The sequence below is a fragment of the Marmota monax genome, unplaced genomic scaffold, assembly GCF_021218885.2.
Source record: "Marmota monax isolate L192 unplaced genomic scaffold, Marmota_monax_Labrador192_F-V1.1 WCK01_AAM20220418_F8-fsc00171, whole genome shotgun sequence".
NCBI lineage: Eukaryota > Metazoa > Chordata > Mammalia > Rodentia > Sciuridae > Marmota > Marmota monax.
The window spans coordinates 1,960,687-1,978,053 of NW_026694658.1; the positions used below are offsets into that span (position 1 = coordinate 1,960,687).

Below are 17,367 nucleotides of genomic sequence, written 5' to 3' on the forward strand. Positions count from 1 at the left end.
GAAGTGTATAGCTCTTTCTGGGAATATGTAGGAAGAAATTTTAAAACATTCACATCCTCTGATTCCATTTTCAGGAATCTAGCCTAAGAAAACTTTTGACTATACATGTATATACTGCATCATTGCATGGTACAAGTGATGAGATTGTTTTCTGTTTCTCATTCTTTTTTATTTTGTCCATATTTCTTTAATGCTCTTCTACTTTTCTTCCTACTGTTGCTGTCCCATCTTTTAATTTTTTTCCATTTTCTCATTACTTCATTGCTTGATTTCTCAGAGTATTAAAATGATACATGGGGGTAGTGAGTATATTGGAAATCTGTGCACTTTCATTTCTATTTGAATGTGAACCTAAAACAGCTCTAGACAAAATAAAGTCCATTTAGAGATGGATGGATAGAATGAGTGAGTGGATCTTCCAAAGAAGAGGCTAAGATTTGGGAGGATAAAATATTTATATTTATTGAATTGTTTTTCTGTTTCCACTAGGCAAATGTTCTTTTTGTATGAGAAAGTAGACTGTAGTTTGACTATATCTTACCGAGTCAAAGTCAGGGAAAACTGAAATATCCAAGAAAGTGAAATATTGGATAAATAAAAAAAATTTTAGCAACTGAAAGTGTTTTTAATTAAATTTACATTCTTATGCCCACCATTTAGTTGATACTAATGGGTAAGTAGTTTGTTTAAAAGGAAAAAAAATTTGTACTGAACATTGAACCTGGGAGTACTTTAACACTGAGTTACATTCCAAAATTATTATTATTATTTTTTTAATTTTAAGATAAGTCTCACTATGTTGCTTATGACCTTGCTGAGGTGATGAGACTGGCCTCAAACCTCAGCCTCCTGTAGTCCTCCTACCTCAGCCTCCCAAGTTGCTGAGGTTACAGGCATGTACCACCATGCCTGGCTCTTCTAAAGACTTTTAATGTAGTCCACCAGTGAATAGATTTGTTGCTATTCCTCAATGCATTTTGATATTAATATGAAGTTAGTTGTTTGTTTATTTTATAGTGATAAGATATCATTTTTTTAAAATCTGGCATCTTATGTTGCCCAGGCTAGTCTCAACCTTGTGGACTTCAGTGATCCTCCTGCCTTAGCCTCAACAAGTAGCTAGGGCTGCGGGCTTGTGCCAGCACACCTGGCTAGCCCTACAGATACTTTTTAAAGTATGCTCTTAATTGAAAAATTTTCTTATTCTTAGGAACTTCAGTTTTATTTATTCATTCGTTGTATGAGTTGCCTCTGTGTTTTAAATGTCATCTTTATCTTATACATAACCACAGTATTTGAGCTGGCTATATTCATACCCATTTCTCCACTGCATAAATTAAAGTGGTTGAAATCTGTGTTCTTTCTCCCACAGTGGTTCCCCCTGGAAGTCCTGGGCCCATCACTCGACATGGGTCCTATGACAGTTTAGCATCTGACCATAGTGGACAAGAAGATGAAGAATGGCTTTCGCAGGTAAAAATAATGATATATTTGGAGCATTAAAATAAAACGGAATCCATTGTCTGTTTTTATTCTTTTCCTTAGACAAAAATTATAGAATTGGTAATTCTTTGTTGAATCATTAAGAATGAATCATTCTCTGTATATTTAAAATTTATCAAAAATATTCCCTGAGGTATATACACACATATTCCTCTATATTTTGCACATACATGTGTTATACATAAACATTCCTTTCATATATAAGAATCTATGTTCATATATATATACACAGAGAGTGAGTGTGTGTATGTGAGTTAGCTTTAATACAGAGAGCATAAAATGTATATATCTTTCCAACAGTCCATTTAAGGTCATTGAGACCTTATACTTTAGACAGACTCTTTGGAACACATTTTCATCAGATTTAAAGTAAGAGTTTTGCTTGTTAAAACAATGAAGCCATTCAACAGTGTTTGGGAATCATTTTGTAGAGCCAGCATTTTCTGAAGATGGCCCATACTTTCATTATGGAAATTCAGCATTGTACTGTGCACAAATCCTGATGGTGCCTGACTAGGTTTCCTTTCCTAAGTTCAAGTAGTGCTCTAAACCTGTCCTTTAACTGAAGGTCCTGTACCTTACTGGAGCTGTCTTTAACTCGGGAGCTTTGAAATAAAAGATACATGGGCAGTTGTCAAATGATGAGATTACAAGTGATTTCACTACAAATAATGTTATGTCTGCCTCAAGTCTGACATCATTTGATGAAGTTAATGACCTGTCTCAGATTACCAATCTGGCAGCTTTGCATCAGACAGATGCCTCAGAAAAAGTGGAATCCCTTTGTTGTTTCATTTCTTTCTCAGGGAAGGTAGCCTGAAAAGTGAAAATGAATCTGGCAATTGGAGAATCAAGAAGTTTCTAAGTAACATCTATTTAATTTATTACACCACAAATACTCAAGGGAATCTCCTTGAATGAAGGCTCAGATTCTGACATATGAAAGCCCATCCTCTCTTGATGATACAAGATAAATTAAACCCAAAATGCACATGCTTTTTCCAAAATCAAAATATTGTCCAAGAATGCTGGCAAAGAAACCACTGTCCTTCACTTCAACTTTTCAATTAGAAGAAGGGGTAATGTGTGCTGTCAGTGTGAAAGTGTATACAATATGTTTGTCCTGCCCACAACAGGAGCGGAATACAGGAACATCTGGCCATCGCCTCAGTGAGATTGCACAGGCATCTGTTTACCTCTCGGCTCTGTGACACTGATGGTTCTGAGCTTAAAATACACAGAATGCTTTATCTGTGGCCTAATTTACATTGCTGAATACAACTACTTGAATCAGAAATCACTGTCCTCAATCTCAGTGTTTTTCTCCCTGTGATTAGTGGGAATGTGCATATTGTTCCAAGACCATGATGCTTTTGCCCTTTCAGACTCAAAAACACAGAACTACACTCTGTGAACCTTTTCAGTTATGTTTTGTTAAGAATTAATCACTGCAATCAGAGAAATGTGATTAAATATAAAAGAACCAGGGCAAAGATTCAAGGAATGGGGGGAAGTCGCTCCCTAAAGTGTTTGCATAGATACATATATAGCAATGACAAGACTTGGAGATAATACAGTAGTTTTTCACCAAAGGTTTGCATATTTAGTTTCTTATTCAAGTTGATCGTTTGTAAAACCATGAAATACACACATTTTCAGGTTTTGCACATTGTCTTCTATATGCTTTTTCTTTACAGTGTTTAAGATAATATTGGCAACATTTCCCTATCCATTTCATAGATGATGAAATTTATAAAGTATTTTGGTATTACTATGTATGTTTTTTTTTGTGTGTGTGTGTGCATGTGCGTGTGTGCATAAAATGCCTGTCAGTGTTTGTGGCTGTTGAGGAAACTAATTAAATAACAATATTTTGAATATGAAATTTAGTTTGAGAAAATACATATGATTTTCCATTTAAAAGTAGGGTTTTTTAAAATTTGAAAGCAGCATAAATATTATAATATTGAATTATAGAAACTAGCTGTGGTGTTAAAAAGTATGTCAGACCTTTACTTTCTAATACTGGTGGAGATTGAACTCAGGAGTGCTTTATCACTTAGCCCTATCCCTAGCCCTTTTTATTTTTTATTTTGAGATAGGATTTCACTGAGTTGCTGAGACTTTCCTTGAACTTGTGGTCCTCCTGCCTTAGCCTCCTGAGTTGCTGGGTGTTTTGGGGGGTTTGGGTTTTTTTTTTTTTTGGATGGGAGTACTGGGGATTGAACATCCAGATGCTTACCATTGAGCTAAATCCCCAGTCTTTTTTATTTTTTATTTTGAGATAGGTAAAGTTTCAGGAACAATTTCAACTTCTTTATGAGTTTGATGTTGAGTGAAGGAATTGCTTTTAATATGTGGATTAGTAGGTATAGTATCCAGGGATGCCCACTAGAAGGTAAGTAGTGTAGAATGAATGAAAAAAGATAATCCCTAGGGAGCTAATATTAGTTATATAAGTCCAGAAACTAGTCTTTTCTCTTTCATAATTTTTGAATTGCGTATGTGATGCATGTGTGTGTGTATTTACACAAATGAATTTTTATAATGTCAGTGAAAACCAGTAAAGGGATATAGTGAATGTGTATTTAGGCTATAACTATGATCACCTTTGATTGTGGGTACACTGACCCTTTCCCACATCAAGATGGGCTTCAAGAATATGGGATTCAGGTATTGTGAAAGGCCCTCAAATTCTAGTTGTGATTTGTTTAAATCATGATTCCAACTCTTTTTCAGGTTGAAATTGTTACACACACTGGACCCCACAGACGGCTGTGGATGGGTCCACAGTTCCAGTTCAAAACCATCCACCCCTCAGGCCAAACCACAGTCATATCCTCCAGTTCATCTGTGTTGCAGTCTCATGGTCCAAGTGACACTCCACAACCTCTTTTGGATTTTGATACAGATGACCTTGATCTCAACAGTCTCAGGTAGGCAATGAGAACGAGGGAGTTACTTAATGGTAGGATTGGCAAATTCATTCAAAATGAGCATCCTTGGTAACATTTGTGACATGATATCATGTTGCCAACAATATGCACTGTTACCTGTGATTCACTGTCATCTCTTAACATCTGAACACATGTGATCAATATTTGTGTTTCAGATTGTGATTTCTCTAAATTCAGGACACTTTGAATAGCCATCCTCATTTGTGATATTTGGCCCACATTTCTAAATGTTGAAGTCTGATTATGATTTTTTTTTCCTTTCAATTAGACTTCATCTCATCCTGAATCACCCTTCTTTTATTTTTTTTATTGGTTTGTTCAAAACATTACAAAGCTCTTGACATATCATATTTCATACTTTAGATTCAAGTGGGTTATAAACTCCCATTTTTACCCTGTATACAGATTGCAGAATCACATCGGTTACACATCCACATTTTTACATAATGCCATATTAGTAATTGTTGTATTCTGCTACCTTTCCTATCCTCTACTATCCCCCCTCCCCTCCCCTCCCATCTTCTCTCTCTATCCCATCTGCTGTAATTTAATTCTCTCCCTTGTTTTTTTTTTTTTTCCCTTTTCCCTCACAACCTCTTATATGTAATTTTGTATAACAGTGAGGGTCTCCTTCCATTTCCATGCAATTTCCCTTTTCTCTCCCTTTCCCTCCCACCTCATGTCTCTGTTTAATGTTAATCTTTTCCTCTTGCTCTTCCTCCCTGCTCTGTTCTTAGTTGCTCTCATTATATCAAAGAAGACATTTGGCATTTGTTTTTTTAGGGATTGGCTAGCTTCACTTAGCATAATCTGCTCTAATGCCATCCATTTCCCTGCAAATTCCATGATTTTGTCATTTTCTAGTGCTGCGTAATACTCCATTGTGTATAAATGCCACATTTTTTGTATCCATTCATCCATTGAAGGGCATCTGGGTTGGTTCCACAGACTTGCTATTGTGAATTGTCACCCTTCTTTTAGATTATAGAAAGTTTTAGGATGAGAAATTGAGTGTTATTATATGTTACCCTACACTCCTTTTTTGCCAGAACCATAGTTCATGTATACAAATTATGCTTTTTATTATTATTACTTACATTTTAAATGCAATACAGGTATTTTTTGCTTTCGTGGTCTCACATTTGCTTAGCAGTTTAATTTGCTCCCTCAAGACTTGCCATACTGAGGTGCTACAAATAATGAAGGGTTCAGTCTAATGCCATATAATCTCCTGTGCCTTTTTTCTCCCTTACACACACACACACACACATGTACACATACACATACCTGGGACTGTAGCTCTGTGGTAGAGTCCTTGCTTATCACTACAAAGGCCTGAGTTTGATCACCAGCAGCTCCCCACCTCCCACCCCCAACACAAATCTATGCTTCTGGATTTTTTTTTTTTTGTGTGTGTATGTGTGTATGATACTGGGGATTGAACCCAGGGCCTTGTGAATTCGAGGCAAGCAGACTTCCAACTAAGCTATATCCCCAACCCTCTAGATTTGATTATAAAGCAACTGTATGACCTTCTTGAATATTTTTTAAAATACAATTGTGGTAAAAGATATTCCATTCTCATGAAATTTTTATCTCTTTGCCAACAGCAATTAAACATTTAAAAATTTTTTTTCTAGTTGTAGATGGAAATATTACCTCTGTTTTGTTTTATTTATTTTTATATGGTGCTGAGGATTGAGCCCAGTACCTCTACCACTGAGCCACAACCCCAACTGCAATTAAACATTTTTTTTTAATGGAGACAATTCCTTTATTTTATTTGTTTAGTTTTAATGTGTTGTTAAGGATCGAACCCAGTGCCTCATACATGCTAGGCAAGCACTCTACCCCAGAGCCACAACCCCAATCCCCGCAATTAAACATTTTTAAAAATATTTTTTTAGTTGTAGATGAACACAATACCTTTATTTTATGTACTTATTTTTATGTGGTGCTGAGGATCGAACCCAGTGCTTCATATGTGTGAGGCAAGCACTCTGCCACTGAGCCACAATGCCAGCCCCTAAACATTTTTATGACAAAAAAAAAAAAATATATATATATATATATATATATATATATATATATATATATATATATATATTGCAAAGCTGGATTAGGTCTTTCTTGTTTATTTTTAAATTTAGTACATATTTGTTGAGTACCCGCCAGGTGCTCTACAAGGCTCTGGGAACTACACCTGGAGTAGAGCCAGCTGCCTGGTTGATGTTTCCTCTCATGGTCTCCAAAGCGTCAAACACTCCCCTGTCTGAATCTCAGCTATTCAGCTCATCCCTAATCCTGCTCTTCCCCTTACCTTTCTCATCTCTTTACATGAGTCTTTAAGCAGCTAGTACTCAAGCCAGGATCTAGGGGTTATTCTAGTCATCTCCACCTTTCTCACTTGCTGCATGTAACTCATCAAATTTTATCTCATATTCCAAAATATATTGGGAATCCTTCCACTCTGTTTTTCATTTGCCAGCAGCCACACCTCCAGTCACTTGGTTCCTTTTTATGTCTCCCTGTTTACGTATTGGCTTTCCACTCACTGATGGATCTTTGTAGAAAGGAAAGTTCCTAAGGAGAAACCAAGTCCTTTTTTAGTGTTTGTTTTTGTATGTTTTGTCTGTTTTTGTATGTTTAGATGCTTACTTTGTGTGATTTTCTTCTTCCCTAAATTTTTGTTTGGTTCTAATACATTTTACAAAACTGACACTTTTCTACCACGATGTCAGTCAACAAGGACAGGATATCATGGGTGTTAGATGAATTTTCAGTGTTGCTTATCATAAAATATGGTCTCGTTAGTTAGTCGAGCCATTCTCAGGTAGTCACATTGAGTCAGCCATTAACTTGATGATTGAATGGATCATTATCCATTTACCACAGTCATTATTTAAATGTTAATAATAAAGCTTTTAAAATAGGTGACCCACTTGTTCTCTTTATAATTACGTAACCTGTTCATTCTCTTTGCTGAAACATGTACAAGAACCTATCACTATTTTTTTTAGTGCCTGTCAGCAGCTGTTCTTGGAAGGCCCTGTCTCTAGTCTTGGGAAGCCGTCTTGAGCTTCTCCACACAGCTCTGCCTCCAGCAGTCATCACTGTCCTTTACCTCGGACACCACCCTTTTCCTAAGATCTTTCTATCTTGCTTTTTTTTTTAATGTACTTACATTTCCAAAATCCTTTAGCATATTCCTCAGAGACTTTCCTTCTTATACAAAAGAGCTCCCAGTATTCTTTTTTTTTTTTTTAAGAGAGAGGGAGAGAAGAGAGAGAGAGAGAATATTTTTTTAATATTTATTTTTCATTTTTTTCTGTGGACACAGCATCTTTATTTTATTTTTTTAATGTGGTGCTGAGGATCGAACCCACAGCGCCCCGTGCATGCCAGGCAAGCGCATTACCGCTTGAGCCACATCCCCAGCCCAAGCTCCCAGTATTCTTTATATCAAAATGACTTTAAATTGTTTATGTTTGATTAGAATATTGTTCTGTTTATTGACTACTAAAAATATTTATATTAACCAGTTTTATAAATCTTTTTTGATTGCCTTTGTAATTTATATTTTAAAATTTGAGCAAATAGACTTGTTTAGACTCTTTTTTTAAGACCTTAGCTCCCATTGCAGCATAGTTTTAATGAGAAATTCAGATTTAACTCACATCAACTTTGTGTCTTTTTACATATCATTTCCCACCCCAGCATTCAACTAGGACTCAACTAAATGAAATTCTTATTGCCATAATCCCAGAGACTCAGGAGACTGAGGTAGGAGGATCACAAGTTAGAGGCCAGCCTTGAAATTTGGTGAGACCTTCAGCAACTCCCTTCCTCAAAGTAAAAATTAAAAATAAAAAGGGCTCAGGGTGTAGCTCAGAGGCAAAGCATCCCTGAGTTCAATCCCTAGTACAATACAATAAAATAAAACAAATTCTCCTCGTTGTTGCTTACTCTCTTCTAGTCCAGTGCTTCACCTGTGGTACATCTACATTTTTCAGACTTATACACAATGGCACTATGGCTGGGCATCAGTCTTCCGTTCTCCTTTAAACTGTGAAGAATTTTACTAAATTTTTTTTGTATCAGTTGATCCTTAGTACCTATTACACTGTCCCTGTACTCCATTAATATATCATAAATTGGGCTGAGGATGTGCTTAAGCAGTAGCGCGCTCGCCTGGCATGCGTGGGGCTCTGGGTTCGATCCTCAGCACCACATAAAAATAAAATAAAGATGTTGTGTCCACCGAAAACTAAAAAATAAATATTATAAAATTCTCTATCTCTCAAAAACAAAAAAAGATATCATAAATATGTTGTACAGTCATAGTCTGCCTGCCTACATCTCCCAGTAGGAAGTAGATAAACAATATGTTGACTCTCATAAAGAAATCAGATAAAGTTTAACCTCATGGCAGTTCCTTATCCACAGCAAGGATCCAAAATGTAAAAAATTTAATGATATACTTGTTGATTGACCTAAAAAACATAATGTAAATGAAGCTGAGTATTCAGAATCACCCTTTCTACTCACGCCTATCTCCTCAAAGATTGGTAACAATCATTTTATTTTAATTGGTATATAATTCACATAACATAAAATTCACCAATTTTAAGTGTACGGTACTGTTGGTGGAGGTATAGCTCCATTCTCGAGCACATGCCCAGCATGCACAAGGCCTCGGGTTCAATCCCTAGCACCCCCCCATGCATAAAGTGCACAGCAGTGTTTAGAATATTCACCATTGTGTGCATCCATCTCCACTATTGAATTCCAGAATGTTTCTATAATCATAACCAGTTTATCTTTTTTAATTATGGAAAAGTGTAAATATACATAAAATAAAGAGATAGAAAAAAAGACCTATGTATTTGTTGCCCCGCTGTAACACATTAATTCATGGCCAATCTATACCTGTCCCCAACTCTGGATTATTCAGAAACCCTAATATAAGCTTAATAAATAATAGAAAATGAATTATTCCAAATAAGAAAGTGTTTAGATTGGATGGGGCCTTTACTGTGGATGAACTGACTATCTTTGACAAGCTAGCTTCTTGTTGTTCTCAAGAACAAGAAACTTCAAATATGCTATCTTTTTGTTACTGGGCCATATTTGCTTAGGCTTGCACATCCCAGAACTAAGTGATTACTGCCAAGATAGGAGGGGTTACCATGACTGCCTTAGAAAAATTAGCTGCAGTGGAATGCTAGATGTTCTTCCATAGCTGTGTCCAAGACCTGTACCACAACAAACACACATACTTTCAAACTTTATTTTCAATAACTGATTTCTTTATCTGCAATTGGCATTTCAAGCTTCTGGAATCTGTTTCGTGTTTTTATCATCACTTCTTATCCCCCACCAATAATAATGTTATGAACTCTTTTTTCAGCCAAATCCTGTACATCAAGAATGCATGCATTTTTCCTACTTTGTTAAAATTCTAAGGCTCTGCCTGTTCTAGTCTTGTGCTTCAAAGACACTTCTTTCTCCTCTTCATCTCTACATATCTTATTATAACTATCCCATGGTATCCACTGGAAATTGGTTCTAGGAATCCCTGAGGATGCCACAATCTAAGAATGCTCAAGTCCCTTTTATTGTGGTATAGTATTTGCATATAACCTATGCATATCCTCTCTTTAAATCATCACTCTGTTATGAGAAACCCTTATATGATGTAAATGCTATGTAAATAATAGTTACCCAATATTGTTTAGGGAACAATGACAAGAAAAAGTCTGTACATGTTTAGTACAGATAACAGTTTTGGTTTTTTGCTTTTTTTTTTTTTTCTTGAATACTTTTGGTCCATGGTTGGTTAAATCCAAGATACTGAAACCATGGATACGGAGGAGTAAGCATACTATATACAGATCCATTTCTGTAGAGTCTGCATATACGGTTATGTATTACTTAATGAGAAATTATTTGCTAGCTTATTTTGTCATTACTGATATCATATTGTGTAGTAACACAAACCAAGAGAGTTATGCAGTATGCTCTTACCTAACCACTGTTATACATGCAGTTGATCATTGATCTGTACATACTAAATGATGCATATTCTCCCTTCTCATTCTGAACTTTTTTAATGTTATTTTCTAATTCAATTTCTTTAACATCAATTCATTAATGTTCATGTGCTATGTCATATATCCACATATAGACCTTGTGTTTCATTTTTTCCCTACTTCTTCCTAAAATAATGGTGACATGCAGTCAATATTCAGTAAATAGCCATTTATGAATGAATTACCAGAAATACATGTAAAAGTTTCCTTGAACTCCCAAGACCTTTTTAAAATTTTTTTCTTTTAATTTTTTTATTTATATATGACAGAAGAATGCATTACAATTCTTATTACACATATAGAGCACAATTTTTCATATCTCTGGTTTTATACAAAGTATATTCATTCACACAAAGTACATACATGTACTTTGGATAATAATGTTCATCACATTCCACCATCATTTTTAACTCCATGCCCCTCCTTCCCCCTCCTACTCCTCTGCCCTATCTAGAGTTCATCTATTCCTCCCATGCTCCCTCTCCCTACCTCAGTATGAATCAGCCTCCTTATATTAGAGAAAACATTCAGCATTTGGTTTTTTAGGATTGGCTAACCTCACTTAGCATTATCTTTTCTAACTCCATCCATTTACCTGCAAATGCCATGATTTTATTCTCTTTTATTCCATTGTGTATATATGCCACATTTTTTTTTATCCATTCATCTATTAAAGGGCATTAGGTTTTTTTTTTGTTTGTTTTATAACCTTGTTCACTATCAGACTCAGGACCTGGATATCCCAACTCCAGATATTTATATGTTAATAATATTTATTCTGATGTAGCTAGAAAACTTCCCTTGGTGTTTAAACATTCATTATTCTTACACTACTTTTTGTAATAAATTGCCATTTTGCTGTGGTCCCAATTAATTCTTGTATATTAATTGGGAATTTTATGGAAGTTACTTGGTTAGTACTGGTCCTAAATTAGACCCCTGCACTCACAACACAGCTTTGTTATCCTGTGTTTTGTTGATAATTATAAGGAAGTTTCTTAAAATTTTGAATCATGCATTGCTGCCTTTTATGGAACTCATTACTAGCTATGATTTCATTAATGAATTTGAAGAGTCTTGGAGCTCTTCATATGTGTCCCTTGTGAAAGCCAAAGATTTCATTATAAAGTATTTTGTTCCCTGTCCCATTCTACTCTTTCTGTCACTTTAATATCATTTTTTTAAAAAATCCCTTATTTAAAAATCTGTTGAGTAACACACAAAAATGAGTTAGAAAGGGTGTTGGAGTGGAGGAATATAGTTTGGCTGTGTACAAGACTTAGGGACTCCAACTCCCATTTTGTCTGGATTTAGAATGAAGGATTCTCTAATGGATTGAGCTATTTCAGCATTCCTGATTTAAGGTCTGTTGTAGCAAGCAATAGTGTTCATGCCAGTAACATATGTGATTTAAATTAAATTGTGTTGCAGGATCCAGCCAGTCCGCTCTGACCCAGTCAGCATGCCAGGGTCATCCCGCCCAGTCTCTGATCGAAGGGGAGTTTCCACAGTGATTGATGCTGCCTCAGGTAGAAAACCTCCTCACACATGTTTACTGGACTTTTTTATGCATTTTAAATTTATTTCCTTGCACAATGTAGAGGATGATATTCATTTGCCTTGGTTGGTTTTCTTTTTTGGTGGGATTGTCTGTGTATTAATTCAGTTCCTTTCCTGTATTTGTTACTAAACAGCGCCATGCATTTGAACTTTCTTAAGGTTGGTAAATAATACGTTGGAGTTGGCACTTGATTAAATGTAATGAACATAGTATTGAAGGCTACAGGGTTGATGACTGTTTTGCCTTTGATCACTGAAATGTAGAGAAGCAACCTTGACAGAGAACGTAAATACAATATATGGATTCAATTTACTCAACCTGTTGAGTATCAGAGTGCCTGATCTGTGGATGTCGGGAGAGTCCAAATACTAAAGCTTGAGTAGTTTTATTATTGGAAGCATAAAGTTAAGAAATTCATTAACTTTACTCTAGCCTATCTATCACAGTTATTAATGTCCTATCCTTGGACTCAGTCTGTGAGAATGGATCATTAGTACCTGGCAGGAGCCTTTTGCCTTTGTAGGTGATAGTTGCTGCCTTAGTATTATAAAAAATGCTTTCAGTGAAGCCTGCTAAATAGTTGAATTATTAGTAATATATTTCCGCGTCTCTCCCGTGAGTGGTGAAGCAACTAAGTAGTTTGCTTTGCACTGTTGTGCAGCTGTGGGACATCTGAAGATAACATGCATCAGGATTTTTGTCCAAAAAGTCTCTCACAAGTAGAATTATTAAATACTCACTCAGTGTTAGTGAAACAGTTGAGTCAGAGAGGATTTTAATCTATAGTGATTTCAAAATCCCTGAAGACTGCTGATCTGATTGAGGCTTAAACTGCAAAAGAAAATGGGAACTATCACAGAACTGATTTGTGAAGGTCACTTTTGAAAAAAACCAAAGCTTCTGCCTGTGCCTGCGCCTCCCTCCCCTCAACCCTCCCCACCCCTGTCACCGCCAAGTTTCAAAGCTAGTGAAGTTTGTTTATTTTCTTAGCTTTCTGATTTCTTAGTGAGGGAGTTGTACCTTGTAGCTTATTGAGCTGTCCACATCCAGGGCTATACCTTAATTTTTAATGTGGACACTTTCTTTAGAAGACTCATTTTTGTTTCTCTGCTTTAACTTGGCAAATATGGATGTCCCCTGGAAACAACGCAGAAATGGGCAATCTAGCTCCTGGCTTCCCTGCATTGAATGGGATATTGTGATGGATAACTTAAACATGCATTTTTGATAGTCTCATTGTGAGAGTACTAACAGTTCAGGCTGATCTGGAATTATCGTTTAAAATTCTGGAAATGTTATATATTTTAACCTGAAATATATAGGTTGAAAGAGTAGGTCTTGTTGGGCTTCTGAAATGTTCTTAAATTACCATGTTATTAATGTGTTATTGTCAAGTGACTAGCTGTCTGGAATACATGTTGCCAGAATGCTACAATGTTTTTAAGTTGGCAGATTCAGTATGGAGTCTAAGGCAATACTCCATATTTATCATGTAACCATTTTAGCTCTGTGTAAAATAGCCTTCCATAACAAAGAAATAGTTCCGTGTTTTGTTGTTTCCATAGTTTCTCTCTGTTGCAAAAAAAAAAAAAAAATTCTTAAATTTATTTTTTTAAGAAAGAAATTAGGCCTTTGCTATTAGTTTACCTATATTTTTATCAGATCTACTATACCTCCTAGAAGTTTCTGAATATTGCTCTATGGCATTGGGCCTTTACATGAAAGCGTGGATCTTTTGCATAGCAAAGGGACTTTTTGGTGGCTAAGTTTTAGTATTATTTTTTCTAGGCCAATTTTTCCTCCAGAAAGCCATGGTTCCTTTCTGAGAGATGACCAAAAACAATGAAATGTGTGTGCCACTTTCTTTAGCATTGACTAAGATGGTCCATAGATAAGGAATTGGAATTTTATGAATAATTCTTTCTTCAGTTACCTCTCAAGTGGTTTGAATCCTTTTTGAATGAGAAGTACATATTGTCTAACACATTTTTTGAGTAAATAATGTTTTGTTGTAGAACCTATATCTGCTTTATCTAACAGGATCACTAGTAACAGAATTACTTTCCTACTGATGTTTAACAAAATGAGGGTAAATAATGTGAATTCTTTATGAGAAATTTTTATTTTAGTTTCTTATATTAAAAAGACTCTAGATGGGTGTGGTGGTGAATGCCTGCAATCCCAGGTGTGTAGGAGACTGAGGCAAGAGAATCATAAGTTCAAAGCCAGCCTGAGCAACTTAGCAAGACCATGTCTTAAAATAAAATAAAATGGGTGTGGTTGAAACTGTGTGGTAGAGTGCTTGCCTAGTATGTGTGAGGCCCTAGATTCTATCCCTAGCACTGCAAACGTACACACATACACACACACACACACACAAATAAATAATAAGGAGTCTAATATGTTTTATAATTGCATCTGAAACAGGAAGTGCTTATCTCATTGTGGACCCATGCTTTGGAGTCCACTGTTTATGAGGAAGATGCTTATCTTGGAGTTTGATGCCTGTGTGGGGTCTCCTTCCTTGGGCTTTCTTATTTTGTCTTACTTTCCAACATGTTATATGATGTCATGTATTGTCTTTTTAACTGTTTTGTGGCTTATTTTATGGCAGTCCTTCTATTTCAGTGGCAGCTCTTTCTCTAACCTGGTAATTTATCATTTTTTTCATGTAATTAGTTTTCAGAGATACTGAAACAAAACTGAATGTGATATACCTAAATCTTTTGGGTCTATAGTTTGTTTTTAGATATCTGTGTGTTAATCTTGCTATGATGAGTAGGGCATTGAACTACTTTTGCTAAGTATTTTTTTTTCTCTCTCTGTTTTGTTTTTGTTTTTACAGTTTCTTGATTACATAATGATCTCCTTCACATAGAAACATATTCCCTAACGTACACATTTTTTACATATTGACTTCAGTGAATTAATCACAGGGTAAATTCTATGCCTTTAGTTAATTTTAGACTAGCTTTTTATATCTCTATAGAAATATGTATATTTTAGTTCCTTAGAAACTTATCAGATGCTTGATGACACCTGTTTCATCTTATCTTTGCTGATACAAAAAATACCATGCTGCTAAAATTTGCAGGTTAGATAATTGTGAAATGTTCTCTTCTTGGTAAATGAGAAGACCATTCTAGAAATGGATACTTAAGAGAATCTGAACCTCAGGCAGAAGCTACCCAGAACAAATGGGCATTGAGGCAACTACTCAAATTCCCCACATTCAACTAATTAAAGAGTGGCTTCAACTCATAGATAGTATTTTTAGATAAAACACTGGGTTGATTTCTTAATCTTCCCCCTGTATATTCTTTTTTCTTTGGATATTTTAAGAATCACTTCTTTTGTTTAAATTTATTGTATATGTTCTTATTTTAAGGTTTAGGACTTGCAGGGGTGTTGGGTTTTTTTTTTTTCTGTACTGGAGATTGAATCCAGGGGTGCTCTACTATTGAGCTACATCCCCAATCCATTTTATTTTGAGACAGGGTCTCCTAAGTTGATGAGGCTGACCTTAAACATGAGATCCTCCTGCCTCAGTTTCCTGAACTGCGGGGATTACACTGTGACCACCACTCCTAGCTTTCACTCTAAAGTGAAAGCAGAAAATAGCGGCCGATGCCTTGTTTAAACTTTGTTTCCAGGATTGGTGACTGGTGTTTTTCTTGTAAGAGTTGTGGGCTGTACCTTCTAGATAACTTAATAGTACCTTTACGTGGTTTGGGGCCATCAAATAAAACAGCTTATAATGATCTGCTTCACCCTGAGTTTATTTGTCCTCATTTGTAGTTTTACTCTGGAAATTGAATTTTACCAACAAAGAATTTAAAACAAATCAAACAAAAGGAGAAATTTGTCTGGCTTACATGAAGAAGAAACATCCTTGTCACACTCTAATATAAAGTAAAAAATTTTACGAAGAAAAATTATTAGAAGTACAAGAGGATAATTTATATACATTTCTGAGGAAGATGTTAGGGGAAGAAAGAAGAACAGTCACAACAGATGAACAGAATCAATTCTTACCCTTCAGAGCAGACTTGGATAATAATAAGGACAAAGTCACAGACCTGGTTGTTTGTTGATGTTGTTGTTGTTAAAGTAAGAAAAATATTATTTTTTTTGTTCAATCAAAATAATATAAATATTTCTAAGATATTAAAATTAAATTAATTTAGGGAAGAATTTTTGAACAAACACCTAATTTTTCCCAATATTAAGTTTTTTAACTGAAAAAAATTATAAGTTTACAATTCCATACTAGTTTCCTTTGATTCCTTATATAATGATTATTGGTACCTACTGTCTATATTTTCCACTTGGTACTGCAGATCTTTAAAAAATTTGGGTTGGGTTGTAAATCAGTGGTAGAGCATGCACTTATCATCTGTGAGACTCTGGGTTTGATCCCCAGCACTAGCCACCCCCTCACCCACTGACACAAAATATGTCTTAGAGAACTGTGACTGCATAAGTGATGAGGACATTGACCAATTTTCAGAGATTATGTTGCAGTAAGGGCTGTGCTGAAGGGACATTCTTACAGAGGCATGCTTTTATCTTGTGGAGATTTTTGTGTTGTGCTGGCAAGAGGATTCCTAAGGATTATATATCTCTGTATCTACAGTTGCCATTCTAATCTGAGGCAGACAGACTTAGCCATTGTATCTCTTTTTCTTTTTCCTTTCTTTATGTTTTTATTAGTGCATTATAGTTATATGTAATATTGGGTTCATTTTGACATAATCATATGAGCATGGAATATAATTTGCTGTATTTCAGTCCTCAGTACTTCACCTTTCTTAAAGCCATCCAAGACACAGAGATGCTGATGGTTAAGAGGCAAAGAGATTTAAGAGACATCATCCAGTCAACCATGGTGAGGATGTGTAGCTCTGTCTTCTTAACTAGAACTGAAGAACAGAACCATGTTTATAAGCCTGGTCTTAAACTTTGGGTCCACCTAGAAATCCTATTTCCTATCTCACCATTCTTTTCTGCATCTGTAATGGGAAGTTAAGTTTGCCTATGCAAAGTTTTGTTTCACCTTGATTGAAAGAGGTGACTTCAGATTATTTCCTAAAACAATTTCCAGATACAAAGGATACACAGTTCTTTAGAAATATTAAGATTTTTCTTTGAATAGATGATATGGATTTCAATTAATAGAGTTCCAGATAGCCTTTGTGATTATAAAGTGACGAAAACTCCAGGCTTGTACCTTAGGCATTCAAAGCCTGTGTGG

The 17,367-nt window shown here is 35.5% G+C and overlaps 1 protein-coding gene across 8 annotated transcripts in view; it reads left to right on the forward strand.

Annotated features, from left to right (window-relative positions):
• Bcas3 (BCAS3 microtubule associated cell migration factor) overlaps nucleotides 1-17,367 on the forward strand; it is a 583,386-nt gene that overhangs the window by 299,644 nt on the left and 266,375 nt on the right. For all 8 annotated transcript variants that reach the window (XR_006846898.2, XM_046423193.2, XM_046423199.2 and 5 more), the window contains 3 exons: nucleotides 1,373-1,473; nucleotides 4,243-4,439; nucleotides 11,984-12,081. Coding sequence is in view for 7 of the 8 variants with exons in the window: in XM_046423193.2 (XP_046279149.1) it covers nucleotides 1,373-1,473; nucleotides 4,243-4,439; nucleotides 11,984-12,081 (396 nt within the window). In the remaining variant the exon portion in view is untranslated. The remainder of the gene's footprint in view (nucleotides 1-1,372; nucleotides 1,474-4,242; nucleotides 4,440-11,983; nucleotides 12,082-17,367) is intronic.